At 42.4% G+C, this 19,316-nt stretch overlaps 1 protein-coding gene across 1 annotated transcript in view; it reads right to left on the bottom strand.

Annotated features, from left to right (window-relative positions):
• Window positions 1-2,466: 2,466 nt before the first annotated feature.
• LOC149290669 (trinucleotide repeat-containing gene 18 protein-like) overlaps window positions 2,467-19,316 on the bottom strand; it is a 68,702-nt gene continuing 51,852 nt past the window's right edge. The window contains exons 23-29 of the mRNA XM_089488455.1: window positions 11,858-11,966; window positions 11,647-11,763; window positions 11,343-11,507; window positions 8,987-10,236; window positions 7,558-7,794; window positions 2,879-2,953; window positions 2,467-2,673 (exon numbers count right to left, since the gene is read on the bottom strand). Of these exons, the coding sequence (XP_089344581.1) occupies window positions 2,467-2,673; window positions 2,879-2,953; window positions 7,558-7,794; window positions 8,987-10,236; window positions 11,343-11,507; window positions 11,647-11,763; window positions 11,858-11,966 (2,160 nt within the window). The remainder of the gene's footprint in view (window positions 2,674-2,878; window positions 2,954-7,557; window positions 7,795-8,986; window positions 10,237-11,342; window positions 11,508-11,646; window positions 11,764-11,857; window positions 11,967-19,316) is intronic.

A 19,316-nucleotide genomic window follows, 5' to 3' on the forward strand; every position in this document is an offset into this window, starting at 1 on the left:
TTGCTTCAGCTGAATAATTGTGGTAGCTTGCGTATGCAATTGACCTGAAATTGCATCAACTGTTGATCGGGCAATAAGAGCATCAGACTCCCATGTGTTGCAGGTCCTTCTTAATTTCGGAGAGATCAGCTTTTAATGGCGCTTGCGCCTCCGTGATGATAGAAATGAGGTCGGATTTAGTTGGCAAGTCCTTAAGTGCACTACGCCAGTTATCCTCGACCGGATTAGATATAGGATGCAAAGGATCTCGACCGGATTCAGACGGCAGGTCAGAAAATTGACTCCCAGGGCTGCCAGGCGGTGAGGCCTTCTGCATGGAGTCGTGGGAATCCGCATCCTGCAGGGTATGAAAGAACGACTTGACCGAGGCACATCCTGGCTTGTCTTTCGGTGGAGGATGCTTCGGAGTAGCGGTGGGTTTGTTATGTTTCCCCATTTGCCGAGGTGTAGTGCCAATGTAAGACAAATTAAAGCAGTGGGTCCGTGGAGCAAAAGATTTATGCGTCCATCTTCTACATGAAAAGAGTTGACTTGCTAGCATTTGAAATATCCTAGGGTGTCTAGTTAAAAAAAAAAAATGGTTTGGTGGGGGTGAATTAAATTGGCTAGCTTCAAAGATGTCCCAGATAGGACATGGGGGCAGGATGACCACAATAGAAAATGATTTTGCAATAGCAATACGCTACTTGTAATAATTGCCCTATAACTTCCAATTTATTTTTTTTATAATAATAGAGGGTATTTCTAAACTCAGGAAAAATATTAGAATCGATTCAGTGTTTTTTCCCCCATTAGCTTTTGTAGATGAGTAAAAGATTGTCAAAGATTTTTTCACCATATTTTATTATTTATTTATTTTTTTATAATAAATTAGATATCAAAATACTTTCTAAAGAAAGCCCTTCTTGTCCTGAAAAAGCAATATATAACTCGTGTGGGTACAGACAAAAGAGAAAAATAATTACAAATAACAGACCTAAAAAAAATAGCCAAAGTGTACGAAATCTAAAAAAAACCTTGTTATTAAAGGGTAGCAGAATCCAATTTGGAGCACTTTATGTCTGGAAGAAGTTTGTCCAGTGCTATTACTGGAAGTGATAAATTGCTTAATTGTTGCCCCCCAACCCTGAAAGCGCTCTGGGTGAAAAAACTCACACAAAACATGGAGGAGGTTGCTACAATATATATTTTTCTTTTTTTATGAAAAAGTAACACACAGAACTGTCCAACATAACATCTTAAAAAATAGAACACAAAAAAAGACTAACTTTTATTCCACAGCAAGATTGTCTGAAAAACCATGGTGTAAAAGGCAGTTAAGTGCTTTTATCTGGCACTGCGTACCAGCATGAAATCCTTGTCATTTAAACAGTAGCAGTTAGGTACAGTACAAATACGGTAGTGTGAGCTGAGCTTGTATTTATATATGTGTGTGATCCCAGGTCATTTACAAACACAAATTATGAAAAGAAAGAAAAACTTTTCTAGTCAGATTGTGTTAAATATCTCTCCTTTTTCTCTAACTGCAGAATGTTCACAGTTTTAAAATGTGTTTTTTAAATTTCTACATATATATATATATATCTATGGTGAAATATATGTATGTGTGTGTGTACATATAAATATATACGCACGCGTAATTTTTGTGTAGGTATGTCATATATATATATATATATATATATATATATATATATATATATATATATATGACACATATGCATACACACACATAATAGTGTGTGTGTAGATACACACAAACATGTACATACAATTGCTTATATTTATATATATTTATACATCTGTCTCAAAAGTTGAATTCATCTAAAGATGTACATGAACAGAGGTTTTGTCCAGAATATACTTCATGATCTTAATCGCCAATCTAGGTTACAAGCACACAGCTCACTTTCATCATGAATTATACTCCAGGATAACAATCTCTGAAACCTTTCATAAACCCTAAATATTTGTTTAAAAAAAATACATGCCTGTGCATTTCATGTATTATGAACGATTCTTATTCCAAGTGCTTTATGTTTCTATTTTTACTATTCACGACTGTCTCTCTCAAGTGACAAAGGCCTAATCACTGTCACTTGTCACTGTTATGTTGTTCATGAGTTTTCCCTCATTTCTCAGTTGCCTTCTAGAAAGCATTATTTATACGTATGAGGAAAAACCTAGCATTTACCCTACAATCTTTACAATGTTTTCTTAACTCATGTACCTGTACAGCGAGTGTAGACTATGCCCTAGGTAACATGCAACCATCAGATACTGTGCCTGTGTTATCAAAAAAGCTTTGCAGTCATAATTTGAAACATTTTCATTCAAAGCTGTTCTTATTTCCAATTACATTCCTTAGGAGAGGCATGTGCTAAGATCAGGCAACTTCTCTTTCTTACAACCGTTAGTGTATGAATAATCAAGACAAATGTCTGCTAGACTGGTTACATGCTCAACAGATTATATGATGACGGGCACTCCGTCTGTGTTAAAGATCATTCCTGTGGTGGGTTCATAGGTTCCAGCCAAGTAATAAAGATCCTCACTGTCTTGATACTTTTTTGTCTTTAACATCTGCTCATATTGCTCAAGAGCAACCACCAAACATTTGTGAGATACGGTCTGAACATCATTTTCATCCACATGAGAGGACTGGTACAAGGCACGCTGCAGTACAGAAAAGGACATATTATAAGACAATCACACTGTAGATGGAGTAAAAATATATCATGCAAATACATAAAAAGAAGTGCATCAACAAGATTGTAGTCTGTTTCAGACAAAGAAAAGTAGGATTCCTCACAAGCAGAACTGATATACATTGATAACTTAGACACTATACATTTCTATTTTATATGACAACTTCACTTACCTCCATAAAATCCTTCCTCAGACTGGATATGTGCAGACCAGATGTTGTGCCTTTGTTAGATTTGTGGTCCCTGCTCTGTTTGCAAAGAGAAAAACACATTTATTTATTTGGTTTTGTTATTACACACACGTTGATGAGGCACTGTTAAAGAGAAATATAATCGCAAACCATATATACTTTGTATGCAAAAATCAACTCCGTTCTTGTGTATATTGGGACAGTACAGCTTTCTTTATGGAGGAAAGAACTTTACATATTTAGCAAAAATAAACTATATGGATAAAAGAATTGGCCATTACACCAACAGGGCATTTGATGACATTGCATTCTAAATACATAGACGCTAATATTTAATTAGTCCCCCTTTTGCAGCTATAACAGCTCCCACTTCTGGGAAGGCTTTCTGCAAGATTTTGGAGTGTTTATGCGAGAGCTGCTTATTCATCCAGTAGAGCATTTGTAATGTCAGGCACTTATGTTTGAATGAGAAGGCCTGGCTTGCAGTCTCCTTTCCAGTTCATCCCAAAGGTGTTGTCACGGTCTGCCCAGGCTGCGGAGCTGCATATCTGTCCTGCTTTAGTTTCTCTGCTTTGTTTTGATCCATTCCTGGATTTCCTTTTGCTTTGTTCTATTTTCCATTCCTTGCTTCTGCTCCGACTCTTTGCTTCAGCTCTGCTTCCTTTATTAGGTTTGCCCCACCTGTGTTCTGTTTGTCTCAGTCTGCAGTCTGCAGTCTAAGGTATGTCTCTGTGCTGTGTTTGGTTTACATGATATGGCCATAGTATGCTTAGCCCACCACTACGCCAAAGTACTCCAATGACGGTGGGTCCTAACGCTAATCCCTGCTGACAAGATACAAAACAAACCACACATGTAAACCAAACACAGCACAGAGACATACCTTAGACTGCAGACTGCGACAAACAGAACACAGGTGGGGCACACCTAATAAAGGAAGCAGAGCTGAAGCAAAGAGTCGGAGCAGAAGCAAGGAATGGAAAATAGAACAAAGCAAAAGGAAATCCAGGAATGGATCAAAGCAAAGCAGAGAAACTAAAGCAGGACAGATATGCAGCTCCGCAGCCTGGGCAGACCGTGACAGGTGTTCAATGGGGTTGAGGGGCTTTGTGCAGGCCAGTCTAGTTCTTCCACACCAAACTTATCCAACCATGTCTTTATGGACCTATGCACTGGGACACAGTCATGCTGAAATAGAAAAGGGTCTTCCCCAAACTGTTCCCACAAAGTTGCATTGTCCAAAATGTATTGGTATGCTGAAGCTTTAAGATTTTCCTCCACTGGGTTTAGCCCAAACACTGATTTCAATAATTAATGGTATGTTTCAATACTTTTGCCCATATAGCAGTACACAAAGCAAAGTCCAGAATTGGAGAAAGGGAGAGAGGATAGAAAGATAAAGGTGAGAGAAATAACGAGGGGGAGCGATATAGAGAAGTGGGAGATATAATGAGAAGAGATGGAGACAAATGGGGAGGCAAAGTAAACAGAAGAGATATAATGAAATAAAGGTGAGTTAGTGAGTTAGAGACTGGGGATTGATGAAAAGCAGGAGAGATAGAAACAGTTGTGTCGGAAGGGGGGCCAGAGGGGCCCGTGCCCCCCGCGTTCCCCCCAATTGAAACGCCATTTTTTATTATTATTTGCAGCCGCGAGGGAGCATTGATTGACGCCGAGGAGAGGGGGACCAAGGGGTCGCTCACGAATACGTTTTCAGCAACTTGGCGCCCCTCACTCTCCTCTGTGAGGCCTCTGTCTTGGTCACGGTGCCGGTATTTCATGCTGATCGCCGGAATATGACTTCATATACCGGCGCTCATCAGTGAAGCAGCGCGCACTGCAGCGAAGCAACGCGCACTGCAGCAGCGGAGTGAGACAGAGGCCTTGCGCTCCCACTGCAGGACTTCTGCAAGGTAAGTGAACTACAAATGGGGGAGGGTAGCTAGTGAGAAAAGGGAGGAGAGGTAACTAGTGAGAAAGGGGGGTAGTAAGAATATTATAATAAATAAAGAGTAAGAATGAGGGAATGGATGAATGTGGGGATGCACTGTGTGAATGAGAAAATGAAAGAATTAGTGTGGATGGATTGTGTGAAAGAGAATGAATTAATGTGTGGATGAATTGTGTAAATGAGTGTGAGAATTAATGAATTTGTGTGAATGCATCAATTAATGTGTAAACTATTTGTGTGAATGAATAAGAGAATAAATGATTGTGTGAATGAAAATGTGAATTAGTGAGTGACTGTAAAAGTGTTTCTATGTATCATAGATATATAATTGATTTGTGGAAAGGCAAAATGGCACAAGCAGGGTGTTTGAGCCTTGGGGACCAAGATGGCACAGACAGGGCTTTTCTGGGACAAAGATGGTACAGGCAGGGCGTTTCTGAGACAAAGATGGCACAGGCTGTGTGTATTTGATTTATACCCTCAGTGCTGAGTTTACATGTGATTTCCAGTTGATCTATACCTGCAATGGTGGGTCTGTGTGTTCTGTTAATCTATACCTGCAATGCTGTTTCCATACATTATTGTATACCTGCAAATACAGGATTTGTATGTCTGATTCTGTTTATTTGATGTATACATACTTGCTAATTTACCCCCTTACCTGAACTGCAGATCTCTCACTCGCATACTACTGCAGGGGCCCTGCTGCTTCCTCTCGAACAACTTCTCTGGCCACGATCCCAGGGGAAGAAGGAACGTAGCAGAGTCATGTGATTCACGTGACTCCGCTGGGTTCCTGCTTTTCCTGGCCAAGATGCTGCTCGCACAGAGCAAAGCGCAGGTAAGCAGCCCAGCCCCTGCGGACGATTATTTTCGTCCGTTTTTGGTTATTTCGGCATTTTGCAGATAATGCCCTTTTTGGTCGATATATTTCGGCCACCGATATATTGGTGCATCCCTAGTCTGCGCGCATCGCACAGACACCCCCACCAGCTGTCAGAGAGGAGGATCCGGGTCCCCTGCAGCGCTGCCAGGGATCTGGATCTTAGTGTTATTATACAACCTCTATTTGAGGTTGGATTATTAGACGAAGGGTAATATAATTTATTTGTGGTTTTGTATGTGATTTTTCAGTTGCGCTATACCTGCTATACCTACCTATCCATGTGGTGTTTATTTAACCTATACCCAGAGGGAAAAGAGAGGTGAGGCACAGTGAATGTGGGGACAAAGGGACAAGTGAGATGATGACGGGGGGGGGGGCACAGGGCACCTGAGCACCTAAGGTGCTGCTCTTTACATCCTACACGACTCTCCACTCTCTAGCTCCTCTCCCTTGTCAGACATGCATTTTGCTCAACTCTTGTTAAGAACATTGGATGGTTTTCTTCCAGGGTATCTTAATTTGTATTCATGTTTTCTGAGGCTGTTTGAAAGACTGTGGACTGGAGTTTTATATTTCTTCAAGACTGATGGTGCCTTCTGGGGTGTTTAAATATAAAATATACTTTTACCAGACCTGTTTAGTAAACTCAGATGAATGTTGCAGACAGATATACTTGCACACTCTCAGATTTCTCAGAAAACGTATAGAATGGCACATTGCTATCATTATTACCGTATTTGCTCGATTATAAGACGATCCTGATTATAAGACGACCCCCCAAATCTTAATATTAATTTAGGAAAAAAAGAAAAAGCCTGAATATAAGACGACCCTATAGGAAAAAAGTTTTACCAGTAAATTTTAATTCATTTAAACACTTTTTTTAATAAAAGCTATGCTTGAGAAAAATATTTTGGTTTTATTTCCTTCTATTTTCCAACCTGCCTCCTAGTTATGCACATCTGCCCCAGAAGTGCCTTATACCCCCTATATGCCACTGTGCCCCATGATATGCCTTTTAACCCTCTAAATGCCACAGTGCCCCATAATATGCCTTTTAACCCTATATGCCACTGTGCCCCATTATATGCCTTTTAACCCTATATGCCACTCTGGCACTTAGAGGATTAAAAGGCATATTATGGCATATAGGGAGGTTTAAGGCATTTCAGGAGGCAGAGTGGCATTAAAGGGGTTAAAAAGCATTTCACAGAGCACTCTGCCTCCAGAAATGCCTTACACCCCCCATTTAACACTCCCCCTCCCTCTTCCAAACTTACCGGTGCTTCTGAGTTGGGGGGGCGCATAACACAGGAGGATCCAGGTCCCCTGCATCTGAGCCCCCGGTGCTTAGTCCGGGCAGCATGTAGAGCTCCACGCGATATAATCGCGTAGAGCTCTACACGATTGTATCGTGTAGAGCTCTACACGCAGCCCGGACTAAGCACCGGGGACTCAGAAGCACCGGTAAGTTGGGGGGGGGGGGTTAACACAGGAGGATCCAGGTCCTCTGCATCGCTGCGGGGGATCTGGATCTTAGTCTCATAATCAGACCTATTTGAGGTCTGATTATAAGACGACCCTGATTATAAGACGAGGGGTATTTTTCAGAGCATTTGCTCTGGAAAAAACCTCGTCTTATAATCGAGCAAATACGGTATTATTTATTCAATAATGTTCCTGTTTAGTTAGACTGGAAACATAATGTAAGGTCATCTCCACTCATTAAATTTTTTCACAAGAGGATACAAGAACTTTCAAGTATAAACATTTCAAAGGGTATTAGGAAGGAAGGAAGGAAAGGTGGGAAAAGAGAAGACTTACTTTGCCTTCATGCAGTTTCTTTCCAGGATTAGTTTCTTCTGGATGATAGAACCACTTGACTCTAACAACCATGTTATTGCCCCACGATTCCCACATACTTTGGATGCGCCCAATGTATGGCAAGTTTGGCCTCCCAGCAGATAAGAATACTGCACAATCTCCAATTCTGATTATTTCCTTGCCACGAACAATAGCCTTGTAGAACAACTTCCTTGCCTTTCCTTTCATTCCTCTCCTCTGTAAAAGCATCAAAAATATATTAGCACATTACTTCACAGTTATATAATAAGGGAATAATTTACATTCAGCACACATCAAATTAATTCTACTAGAATAACAACCTCACTATAGATCTTAGGGAGTCTAGGGTATAGGGTTTAATTTGTCACAGTTTCACTAAACTCTTCCTATAATATCTAGGGAACATACTTTTTAAGTAATAGCAGCCATATTATGCCCGCAAATGTTTACTGGAATTATGTCTGGGACACCTCTTTAAAATCAAATGTCTAAATGTCTCAGAGCCCCAAAGCATACACGCACGATAAGACTATTTAAATGTGTATGAATCATAGAAGAAAACTGTAAACCTTTTCATAGACAATTGGCAACATCTAGAGATCCCTACAGACACCTATCAAAGGTATCTTATGTATAGTTTTTCTGCATTTAAACTTCTTGTATATATAAAAGTATATGTTTCCTTTTAAAAGTGATGACATTTTTCATTGCAATGCAGTGTACTGATTAGAAAAGCTTAAGTCAGCTCTTCCCTTGCTATCCCTTTATCATACCTCTTACCTTAGGCTACACATATGTGAGCTCAACAAGGATCGCAAAACAGCAACTCTAGAGATCTGTGATTGAAGAGACACAAATCTTTGTTCTGTGGTCAACCAGGTGGCTGATGGTTGCACAGTGACATTTTTGCTGTTTGTTCGGGTTGCTATATAATGTTATATCAGAGACAGTGATGCTTTTTTTTCTTCTTTTACACATAATAATAATAATTTTTACCCTAATTATATATTTGTTTTTCTTCACAAGTTATAAATATTACAGCACTAAGAGATTTTAAAACATCTCCTGCAAGGCATTTTAGTTGGGGTTGTGGAGTGGGGTAAATGCATATGGAGGGCTTCTGCACACTCCTCTCATGGATTTGCAAAATGGGCAACATGGAAACTTAAAGAGACCACTCAACTATCATATGCATTAAAGTGCACACCATCAATTGTTAATAATTTAAAGAAAACAACACAACTAGAAATCAACCCCTAGCTACAAAATACAATACTGCTATGTGTTAGTGGGACTGTTAAATGCAAGCTATGGATTTAAAGATTGAGGTTGCTCTGAAATTACAATTTGACACATATTCTAAATTATGAAGATCACAAAATTAACCATCTGTAAATACCAAGCATACCTGTGTGGGCTTCCCAAACCATTTCCAGAGCTGTCTGGCTGGAAGGAATGCAGCAATCTTGGGTCTGTTCTCCACAGAGGGTAGCCTTTGCCTTTTGGCCAGCTCCTTGGTTGTAGGCAGATGTATTCCTTCTCTTTTCTTGGGTTTACCTTTACAACCTTTCTGTTGTGCTTGTTTTTGTGGCTTCTGGCTCTGAATATGGATGGAAACTTTGCAGTCACTGCTTGCTTTAATGTCTTTGACTTGCAGATGATGATGTGTATCTGCTGAGCTTGAAGCAATCTCTTGGGCTTCATCTTCTGAGCTACTAGAGGAGTCATCTGTTGTGGAAGAGGAGGAAGAACTGGAGCTTGAGGATGATGAAGTTGATGAGGAAGAGGAAGAAGACGATGAGGATGTTGACGATGAGCTACTGCTGGAAGAAGATGAAGTTTTACTTGAAGATACAGTTGTTGAGGTTGAGCTACTGCTTGTACTATCTTTCTGTGATTGGCTTTCTTTGGGATTTCTGTCATCATCTCCCTCAGATTCTGAACTACTGCTACTGCTGCTTTCATTCTCCTCTTTAGGCTCTTGAATTTCTTGGCTTTGATCAGATTTACTCTTCGAGCTGCCTCCAATACTATCAAATGCTTCAGTTCCAAATAGGGGAGTATGAGAATCCGGTGGATGAGTCTTTGATCTAGAAGACTTTTCTTTGGCTTCACTGGTGCACACTGTTGAGTAGCCTAGACTAGTAATATTTTTTTCCCCTCTAACTGAAATGTTGGGGTCTTCAAGCCTCATCATAGCCTCCTTAGTTGTTCTAGTTTTTGGAGACATAACCCCTTCATGGTCTAATTTTACCAGTAGTTCACCATCTGTCTTCCTTTGGCTTTTGGCACTAGGTACAAACTCTCCTTGTTCCTCTGTCTGTCTCCTTTTCTTTTTATTCACATTTGCTTCTTGTACATTCTGGCTAAACAAAGCTATGCCGGTGTCGGAGAGTACATCTCCACTGACCATATTTGAAAACACGGATTCTGGATAACACTTTTGTTTCGTACTGCAGACCTTAGTGGTGATCTTCACTTTTCCTAGCCTGGCTATTTTTGGTGATACAAATGAAGTTGAAGATTCTGCTGGCATGTGAGAGTTTTTCCTTTCTCTTGTTGTGTTTGGCTTTATTACATTTGGTTGGATGTCTTGGCCTGACTTGGAGCTCATTGAAGATTCATCTTCACCTGTGCTTTCTTGCACTGTTACTTCCCCTTTGACAAAAACAACTTGTTTAATTCAATTGCACAGAAGAAATAGTTGTCAATCATGATTATCCAGTTTTCCCCAAATACTATTAAACCTCAAGCCTCACATGATGCCTTACTTTGGTTTATGTTTAGGACAGCTTTATCCCAATCCTACATATCCTTAAAATGCCTGTATTATAAAATGTATTAATGTCCACTATTATGCTGGATGGCTATATCAGGCATCCACTAGACTCCCTTGTGAAGTAATACTTTTTTACATTACATTTAAGTGTAATCATGTTTTACACTGACCTCTTGTCGGAGCATTTATCCTTTTGTAACCTGTACTTAACCTGTACTGTGTCATTTAATAAGTTAGATTGATGATTAGTATCCAATACATGTTTTTAAAAGGAAATTAAAACAAAAAACATTTTTCTCAACCATAGTTTTTATTAAACATGAAAAAATAGCTTACAGGTGAATTAATATTTACTAATAATATTTACTAAAAAAACGTATTGGGTAGTCTTATATCCAGGCTTTTTCTTTACTAAATTAATATTCAAATTTTGGAGGGTCGTCTTATAATCAAGCAAATATGGTAGTACGGTCAAAGTCTAAAGCACATAAATAACCGGAATAGAGAGGGGAAAAAAAAAAAAAGAATATACAGAAGTTAACAATTTCCATAACAAGCCCTATGGTGATCAGACATAAGTGTAAGTTTTAAGATATCCTAACACTTGCACAGTTGGCTAAATCAATGGCTCCCTTAAAGATTGTTATGCAGCTTTTAGGTGTAATATATATATATATGTATAGGTTTAAAGATATGTATACGCCTACATATATTATCCAGTAAAATTTATTATATAGCCCCTGCGGTTTTCAGTTAAGAATAACCAAAGTTAACAATAATGTGCCCAGCTGTATACAACACAATTGTGCACCCGGTGGAAGCGTTTTTTATCCATACAAGTCTGTGTTTGTATGTGTGTGTGATGCTGTCACTTTGGGAATTGTTGAGAGAGGGAGATAATCAGAAAGTTGAGAGAGGGGCGGGCATGGGACAAGACATGGGTAAAAATTGTATTTAATTACGGTAAGGTAGAACATCCACATACCAGATATCGGCTTGACACTTGGTTTCCGTCCCCTTGGTTTGTTCTTTACCAACACCTCTTCGCAACCGACAGAGCCTCCACTTTTCCCTTCTACTTGCTCCTTGCTGGATTTCCTAACTCTGCGTTTTGCGCTAGGTACAAGTAAAGCTGGAGATGGCTCTGCACCTGCAGAAATAATGATATCACCAATGTCAGCTGTAGCTGCATGTAAACAGATAGGTCCAGGAAGCTTAACTGACCTAATAAAACAGTTTAAAAATGCAGAATAGCCTGTCTTTTTTAGTGTGTCAGAATATGTACTTACACTGTATTTTGTAATCTGGTGGTAAGAGGCGTATGTGAGACAGTGGAATTCGTCCTGTATCTCCATCATCAAACTCCACCGTAATAAGATCTTTATCATCCTCCTGGTCTAAGTCTCCTAACCAAAGAGAAAAATTATCACATCCGACAAACTTTCTCTGAGCCCTAAACATTGTTATAAGTCATTGTTTAGCCAACAGTTGACCCCTCACCTTGCATGATGGTGCCTGGATACAAACAACGATACTGTTGGCTCCAATAAGCCGCAATTCGGGTACCTTCGGGCAGGTAGCGAATTGAAGGTGGCTTAACATCTATGATCTATTCCAAAGGAAAATACATACTCAATGACAAGGGTAGCACTGTATGTTTACAAGTGACACCAGATAATAGCAAATACATAAATCTTGCTGTATATGATGTTAATACCATCAGAAAGCAGTATAGTCAATAATACAAGAGGGTACAATCCAGGAAAATCTGATACACACATATATTGTCTGGTTTCTATATAGGAGTAACATTTATTTTACGTATCAGTAGTACTTTATATGTCTTTTATTACATATGCACTATATATGCAATACGTGGTTTCTATTGTTAATCCTAGTTAAGGTAGATTTAATCCTATATACATATCCAATCTATTAAAATGTACAATCTATTTAAATAACCATTTGAATAATATAATGGTTGTTTGCTGTTTGTCACACATTCAAGTTAACATTACTCAAAATATTATTCTAGAACTTTGTTTTCCAGGCTGAACCTGATAATCACTGACCAGCACTTACGTCAGGCATTCCTGATTCTGGAAAATAAGTTTATTTATTTATCCAATAATTGTATCATCATATTAGGGCTGAAACAACTAATCGATAAAATCGATAATAAATCGATAATGAAAATCGTTGTCAACGATTTTCTTTATCGATTAATCGAATCGATTTTTATCGATTATAAAAATTATAATCCGACCTCAAACAGAGATCGGATTATAACACTAGAATCCAGATCCCCCGCAACGCTGCAGGGGACCTGGATTCCCCTCACTGTCGGCCGGTCTCTCACTTCCGTCTCTCTCCCCCTCCCATACATCACTCTGCCTCTCTACCCGGCTCCGTTACTGACTTCATAGAAGCCTCAGCGTAAGTGAAGGGCAGTAACGGAGGCTGGCTGTGCGCATCGTTTAGACCCCCACCGGCTGACAGAGGATCATCTTCTCTGTCAGCCGGTGGGGGGTCTGCATCGCATAGACAGCCTCCGTTACTCACCTTCACTTATGCTGAGGCTTCTATGAAGCTGCAGTGAAAGTTCCTGTCAGTAACGGAGCCGGGTAGAGAGGCAGAGCGGTGTATGGGAGGGGGGAGGAGTCAGAGGGGTGTATGGGAGCCACCCTCCCATACACCACTCTGGCTCCTCCCCCTTCCATTCGGCACTCTGCCTCTCTACCCGGCTCCCTGGTGTCTTGTGAACCTCAGTGGCTGACGGGAAGCAAAGTGGAGTATGGGAGGGGGGAGGAGGCAGATTGGAGTATGGGAGGGGGGAGGAGGCAAAGTGATGTATGGGAGGGGGAGGAGGCAGAGTGGAGTATGGGAGGGGGCAAAGTGGTATATGGGAGGGGGAAGGAGGCAAATTGATGTATGGGAGGGGAAGGGGGCAGAGTGGTGTATGGGAGGGGGAGGGGGCAAAGTGGTGTATGGGAGGGGGAGGAGGCAGAGTGGTGTATGGGAGGGGGAGGAGGCAGAGTGGTGTATGGGAGGGGGGAGGAGGCAGAGTGGAGTATGGGAGGGGGAGGAGGCAGAGTGGAGTATGGGAGGGGGAGGAGGCAAAGTGGAGTATGGGAGGGGGAGGAGGCAGAGTGGAGTATGGGAGGGGGCAAAGTGGTATATGGGAGGGGGAGGAGGCAGAGTGGTGTATGGGAGGGGGGGAGGAGCCAGAGTGGTGTATGTGAGGGGGAGGAGCCAGAGTGGTGTATGGGAGGGGGAGGAGCCAGAGTGGTGTATGGGTGAGTTATAGTGGTGTATGGGGGGTATTATGAATTTCAGGGCATATAGGGGGTATAAGGCATATCGATATTAGGCATATCAGGGGGGGCATAAAACATATCTGGGGGTAAAAGGTATATCAGGGGGCTCAGTTGCATATCACTGGCATATAAGAGGTATAAGGCATATATGGGGCAGAGTGGCAAGCTGGGGGTCAGTTGTGCATAACCGGGGGCAGTTTGGTAAATAAAAAAAAAAATTTTCTTTAAAAAAGCACCAAAAAAACATGCTGCCACTCTGCCCCCCCACCCCGAGATATGCTGCCACTTCCCCCCCGAGATATAATGCCACTGTCCTCCCCCCCCCAAGATATGCTGCCACTCTGCCCCCCCCCCGACTTACCAGAGCAGACTCCCGGGTGTCTTGCGGGGCCGGCGGGGGACAGCTACGCAATACGCGTATACAACTTCCGGTGCTGGCACTCAGCTCACCTCCCCCCGTGGGAATTCCCGGCAAGGGAGATTATTAAAGCACATCGTGCAGACGTGCCGGCAGCGGAGGCAGTTTACCCCCATCGCCGCAGCCGGTGACCGTCCGCACGATGCGCTTAGACAACCTCCCGTGCCGGCACCCCCCCGTGGAAAGTGCTGGCAGGGGAGGCTGTCTGAGCGTATCGGAGAGTAGGATACAGGTCCCTGCTGCAGGGGATCTGTATCCTAACCCAGCTGCCTGCCCGGCGCCCGGGACTGCATCAGGCGCTAGACCCCGAATATAGGCCGCACCCCCACTTTAAAGACTTAAAGTGGGGGGAAAAAGTGCGGCCTATATTCGGGCCAATACGGTATTTTCTGTTTTCCATTTTCACTGGCATCTGGCCAATGCACCACACAGACACTTCTTGTCTGTTAAACTTTTCGAAAACTCTTACTCCTTCTCATTAATACTTTACCTGGTCTTTTTGGTATTTTATGATCATCTTATGACAAGTGCTGGTATTTACTGTCCTTCCAAAACATGAAGGGAGCCAGATTAATCACAAAGAAGTTACTGATCAGGAACCCATAATCATGCACCAAAGTGGTATAGTTTCACCTCATCCTCCTTGTATCCTATTATATTGTAGTTTTGGATGAGTTGGCTGGAATTACTGAATAAGTAGTTTGTTAGCCTGCTGGGTCAGAACTTCCATTTCCTCTGACTCCCAAGTCATCCCCCTAGGGGTTAGATGCCTTTGTTTTGGAGTCTGCATTCACATAACAATATTGGCTATATTACACATAGATTCTAACTTAACACATAGTAAACTCCTTTGTGGCCAGACTGACTTTTGTACCCTTTTGTTCTGCTGTGTTTGTGTTTTTCTTCTCTCTCATTCAGTGTCCCCACACATTTTATTTTCCAGGACAAGAAGGGAATTCTTTAGATACCACCAATGCATAGGTTTGTCGGGTTGTTTGAAATGCGCATGTGCCAAATGTGGCTTTTTAGCATACAGTTTTTCAACTAGGAATTTCCATATCCTATTTGCCTGGAGGAGGGGATGGCTGCTCTTAACCCTGCGCAGGAGCAACACGCACCGGAGGTGGTGAAGCTGTTTTCGTCGTCGCCCTGGCACGCCAAAGTGCCTCACGTTATAATAGGGGAGACGGCAAAATAAGGATCAGAGGGGTCCCTGAGCCTGCGGCCTCTGAGGATTTACTGGCCCTTCTCACCGAGCTCTTTTCCGGTATCTGTTGAAGCCCCCCTGCCACAACCTCTCTGACCTAACGTTGCAGGTGCGACGGGCATTACGACCTCTCAAAGTGGAATTACAGAGACTCCGGATTCACTCTCTCTGGGGTCACCCATTCACACAGCTGGTACGGCACAATAATACCTACTTATCTCTGAGGTACTATCATGAGCTTCCTCGCATACTACAAGAGTTGGGTCTCCCTGACATTCCTATCGTGGACTGAGCTCTGCTGGTACTTGATATGGATGAGGCGTCCTTGGGGCCTTCTCTACCGCGGCTTGACCGTAGACGGGCGTCTGGACGACGGGGTGTAGGTCTGCCTGTTGCTGACGAGTTACCTGGGCCCCTGCATCTCCCACGACCAAGGGACATCGAGGAGTGCTTGCCGACAGAGCGCAAGGAAGAGATTTTTTCCCCCATACCCAACGGGAGAGATTGAGCGTTTCTGTCATGACAAATGCAGCTGCGAAATATCGAGGTCCGCTGGCCTTGATGAGTTCTTGTGGCTAATAAATGCATCACTTCCCCCTTTTTTTTTTCAATGCCCCATAGCATCAAGACCGAAGTGATCGATGTTGCCACATAGATTCTCTGCTACCTCTACGCGCTGTTCCTTCCCCTTTAAGTGTCTAATGTGCAACTCCACAAGATGAAGATGTACTTTCTCTTACACCACTATGCATGAGGGCACTGGTCTCTGTTCGGTGCCTCTGGTTCTCTGTTTCCCTTATTCGGTCCTTCCGTGGCAACACCAGTGGGACTACCGGCTTTACCTGTTGCGCCTTATGTTCCCGATTAGTATGCACCACGGATAAGTTTACATTCTCTTTATTATTCTTATTATATAATTTATGTAAAAAAAAATTCATGATCTGTTTCCGCCCATCTTGAGCGGTCGGATAGCGTGTGTATATCTCACCCTTACTGCAACAGTTCTCATTGTTATCACTGGTTTTATGTGTCATACATCTCGTGGTCCCTTGTGGTGATCGCTAATGCCTTATATATTTGTTTTTTCTATTATTTATTTATTTAATTGCCTCATCTTTGAAGGGGTTGCCCTCTTTTTTTCCTTCTCTCTCTCTCCAACTGATTTCTTAGGCTTCATTGTTGATTATAACTGTCATCACTACGAGGCGCGCAGGCTGTTTACACGGTTATTTACTTTTTTGTGCATTATTATACGATTTGCTTTTTTTCTATACATTTGATTTGTTTGGTCGACTATGCTCCCGCACAATAACGCCCTTGTATTGTCGAGTGTGCCCTCTTTCTGGGTGTGTGGAGCGGTTGTGAGACTCCCTCAACAGGCGTCCTCTGTGTGCAACACGGCCTTTTTGGTCATTTGGTACGCATCCATGGTTCCTACCCCCTTCCCAATTTTCCTCTCGTCTTCCCTTCACTTCTCCCTTTCTTCTCCTTTTCCCTTCACTCCCCTTTACCTCCCCCCACTATTGTTATGTTGTCCCCTGTACGTCCTGCATCCCTCAATCTGCTGTCTATCAATGCTCGCGAGTTGAACATCCCTGAGAAACGCTTGTATCTGCTTCGTGACCTGAGGCGTGAAAGGGTAGATGTGGCATTTATACAAGAGACCCACTTCCTCGGCAATTGGATCCCTAAAATCTAACCGGTTTTATACCACAGGATTCTTTAGTTGTAATCCGACCGCTAAGCCTAAAGGTGTGGCCATTCTCATCTCGAAATATTTGCCCTTCGCCAATCTCTATTTGCCCAATAGAAATCATCATCTCCTGCTTCGCATGTTGGAGGATTTTCAGGACAGTATTCTGGTTCTGGCGGGGGGGGGGGGGTTAATGTTTCTCTCCATCCCACTCTGGACACCTCTACGGGTACGACACATACCCCACGGCGTGTGTTGAGCAAAATCTTTTCTCTTGGCGACTATGCTGAATCGTAACCTACAAAGGGCTTACTTGCGTTCCAGAGCATTGTTTCACGAATACGGTGATAAACCAGGGAAATACCTGGCGAGAGCTCTCAGTGCCTCCCGTAAATTTACCTATATCCCGAAGGTACTCTCTGCGACAGGCAGCCCCAATTTTGTAGAGGCTTTTAACTATTTTGGAAGGTTGCCGGATCCATGCCCATACTTTATCTGCCTCAATTTAATTGATCCCCAAGGAAGGTTAAGACCCTGAGAACTGTGGTAGCTACCAACCTATTTCACTCCTTAATTCTGATCTCAAATTATTTGCTAAAATTCTCAACAATCGCATTAAGCCATTCATGTCTATGTTGGTCCATCCCGCTAAGCACTCGGCTGCCCCTACCCTCTTCCTTTCTACAGATGCAGAGAAGGCTTTTGACAGGGTGGACTGGTCTTTTATGCTGGCTACACTTTGTCACATGGGTTTTGGCCCTGGACTGCTTGCCTGAATCCAGTTGCTCTATCGAGCTCCCACGGCGCACCTTTGTATTAATGGGTCTCTTTCAGACTTTTTTTTGCTTCAACTCGTTCCACCTTTCTTCGATTTAGTTGGGGTCCCCACGCACCACACATTAAATTCAACATGCTGATCATTCCAAAATCTAGAGGTGGCCTTGCTCTGCCTTGCTCGCGGCCGTATTACAGGAGTGTCGTGGAATGGTTTCAAGCCTCTCAACACAAGCAATGGGTTGGAGTTGAAGGTGAGCTCGTTGGTATCCCGATTGGTTCCATCCCATGGCTTGCGGTTGACACGACGAGGCGTATGGCTTCTCCTCTTCCTTTTATATGAGATAAGTTGTGAGTTTGGAACACCTTGACTCGTAGCACGCAGATCTCTTCCATTCCATATCCGCTCACCCCAATCAGGGACAATCACGATTTCCCTCCCAGGACGGGGGTTGATTTATTCGATGTAGCTTCGTCCAGGGAGGGCTCAAGGATCCGCTCATTTACGACCCATAAGGGTCTTCGGCTGCTGGAACACCTGGTGGAGCCTGATAGTTCCCTTTTGGTCAGCTATACATAAATGTGTACAGTCCTTCACAGACAAGACTATCCCCTTCACACCTGAATTCTACCTTCTTCAACACATGCCTTTTTTCGTCTCCTGGTACAAGAAATCGATTGTACGGCACCTGCTGACGGCTGCAAAGGCACTGGTACCTTTGCACTGGAGTGATCCATTCCCACGTTTGCGGAACGGTTTCTCCGAGTAGAGCATAAACGGGAGCTGGAAGAGCTGGCTTGTAGTTGAGCAGTACCAAAGGACTAGGCTTCACTGGTTAACATTTGCCAATGGCCCTCAGGTCCGAACCTTTCTGTCTGATGTGCCTGTATGAGTTTTTAGGGGATTGCTGGATCTGGTGCTCTACTCTGCAGTTCCCATGTTTTCCTTTTTTCATCCCCTTGTCCCCCCCCACGCCTCCTTTTCATGTGTGTGTTTGTATCTGTCTGTGTCTGTAGCTGTATATGTGGGTATGTATATTTGTATAATTATTTATTTTTTTCTCTTCTCATTTTTTATTTTTCTTCTTCCAAGCCCTCCTCACCTCTCAATTAAGACATACCACCCCTGTCGTCCTTCTTGTGTTGATCTGAATCTGTATTGGTCTGCTAGAAACGCCTTGTTACTGAAGTGGTCTCTGCTACTACGAATGTTGCTTTATTACTTATATAATAAGTACTGCGAGATGCTATGCCTTTGTATACACTATACTGATTAAATGGATCTTGTATTCTCTTTTGCTTTCTGCGTTCCCCTCATTCCCTTTTTTCTCTCTGTAACCTTCTTATCTACTAAAACAAATAGACATTTGATTTACCATAAAAATCACATTAACATTTAGATTAATTCCCATACTTAAATCCTCAATGTACTTATTTGGTGTTTGTTATTGCACATATTCCTATTGTCATATATCTGACTATACACATCAGAGTTATTAATAATTAATCTTTCTATTTGTAACTGTCTGTCGATTCTGGTTCTGTTAAAT

The sequence above is a fragment of the Sceloporus occidentalis genome, unplaced genomic scaffold, assembly GCF_023333645.1.
Source record: "Sceloporus occidentalis isolate IW3139 unplaced genomic scaffold, rSceOcc1.0.p SCAF_38, whole genome shotgun sequence".
NCBI lineage: Eukaryota > Metazoa > Chordata > Lepidosauria > Squamata > Phrynosomatidae > Sceloporus > Sceloporus occidentalis.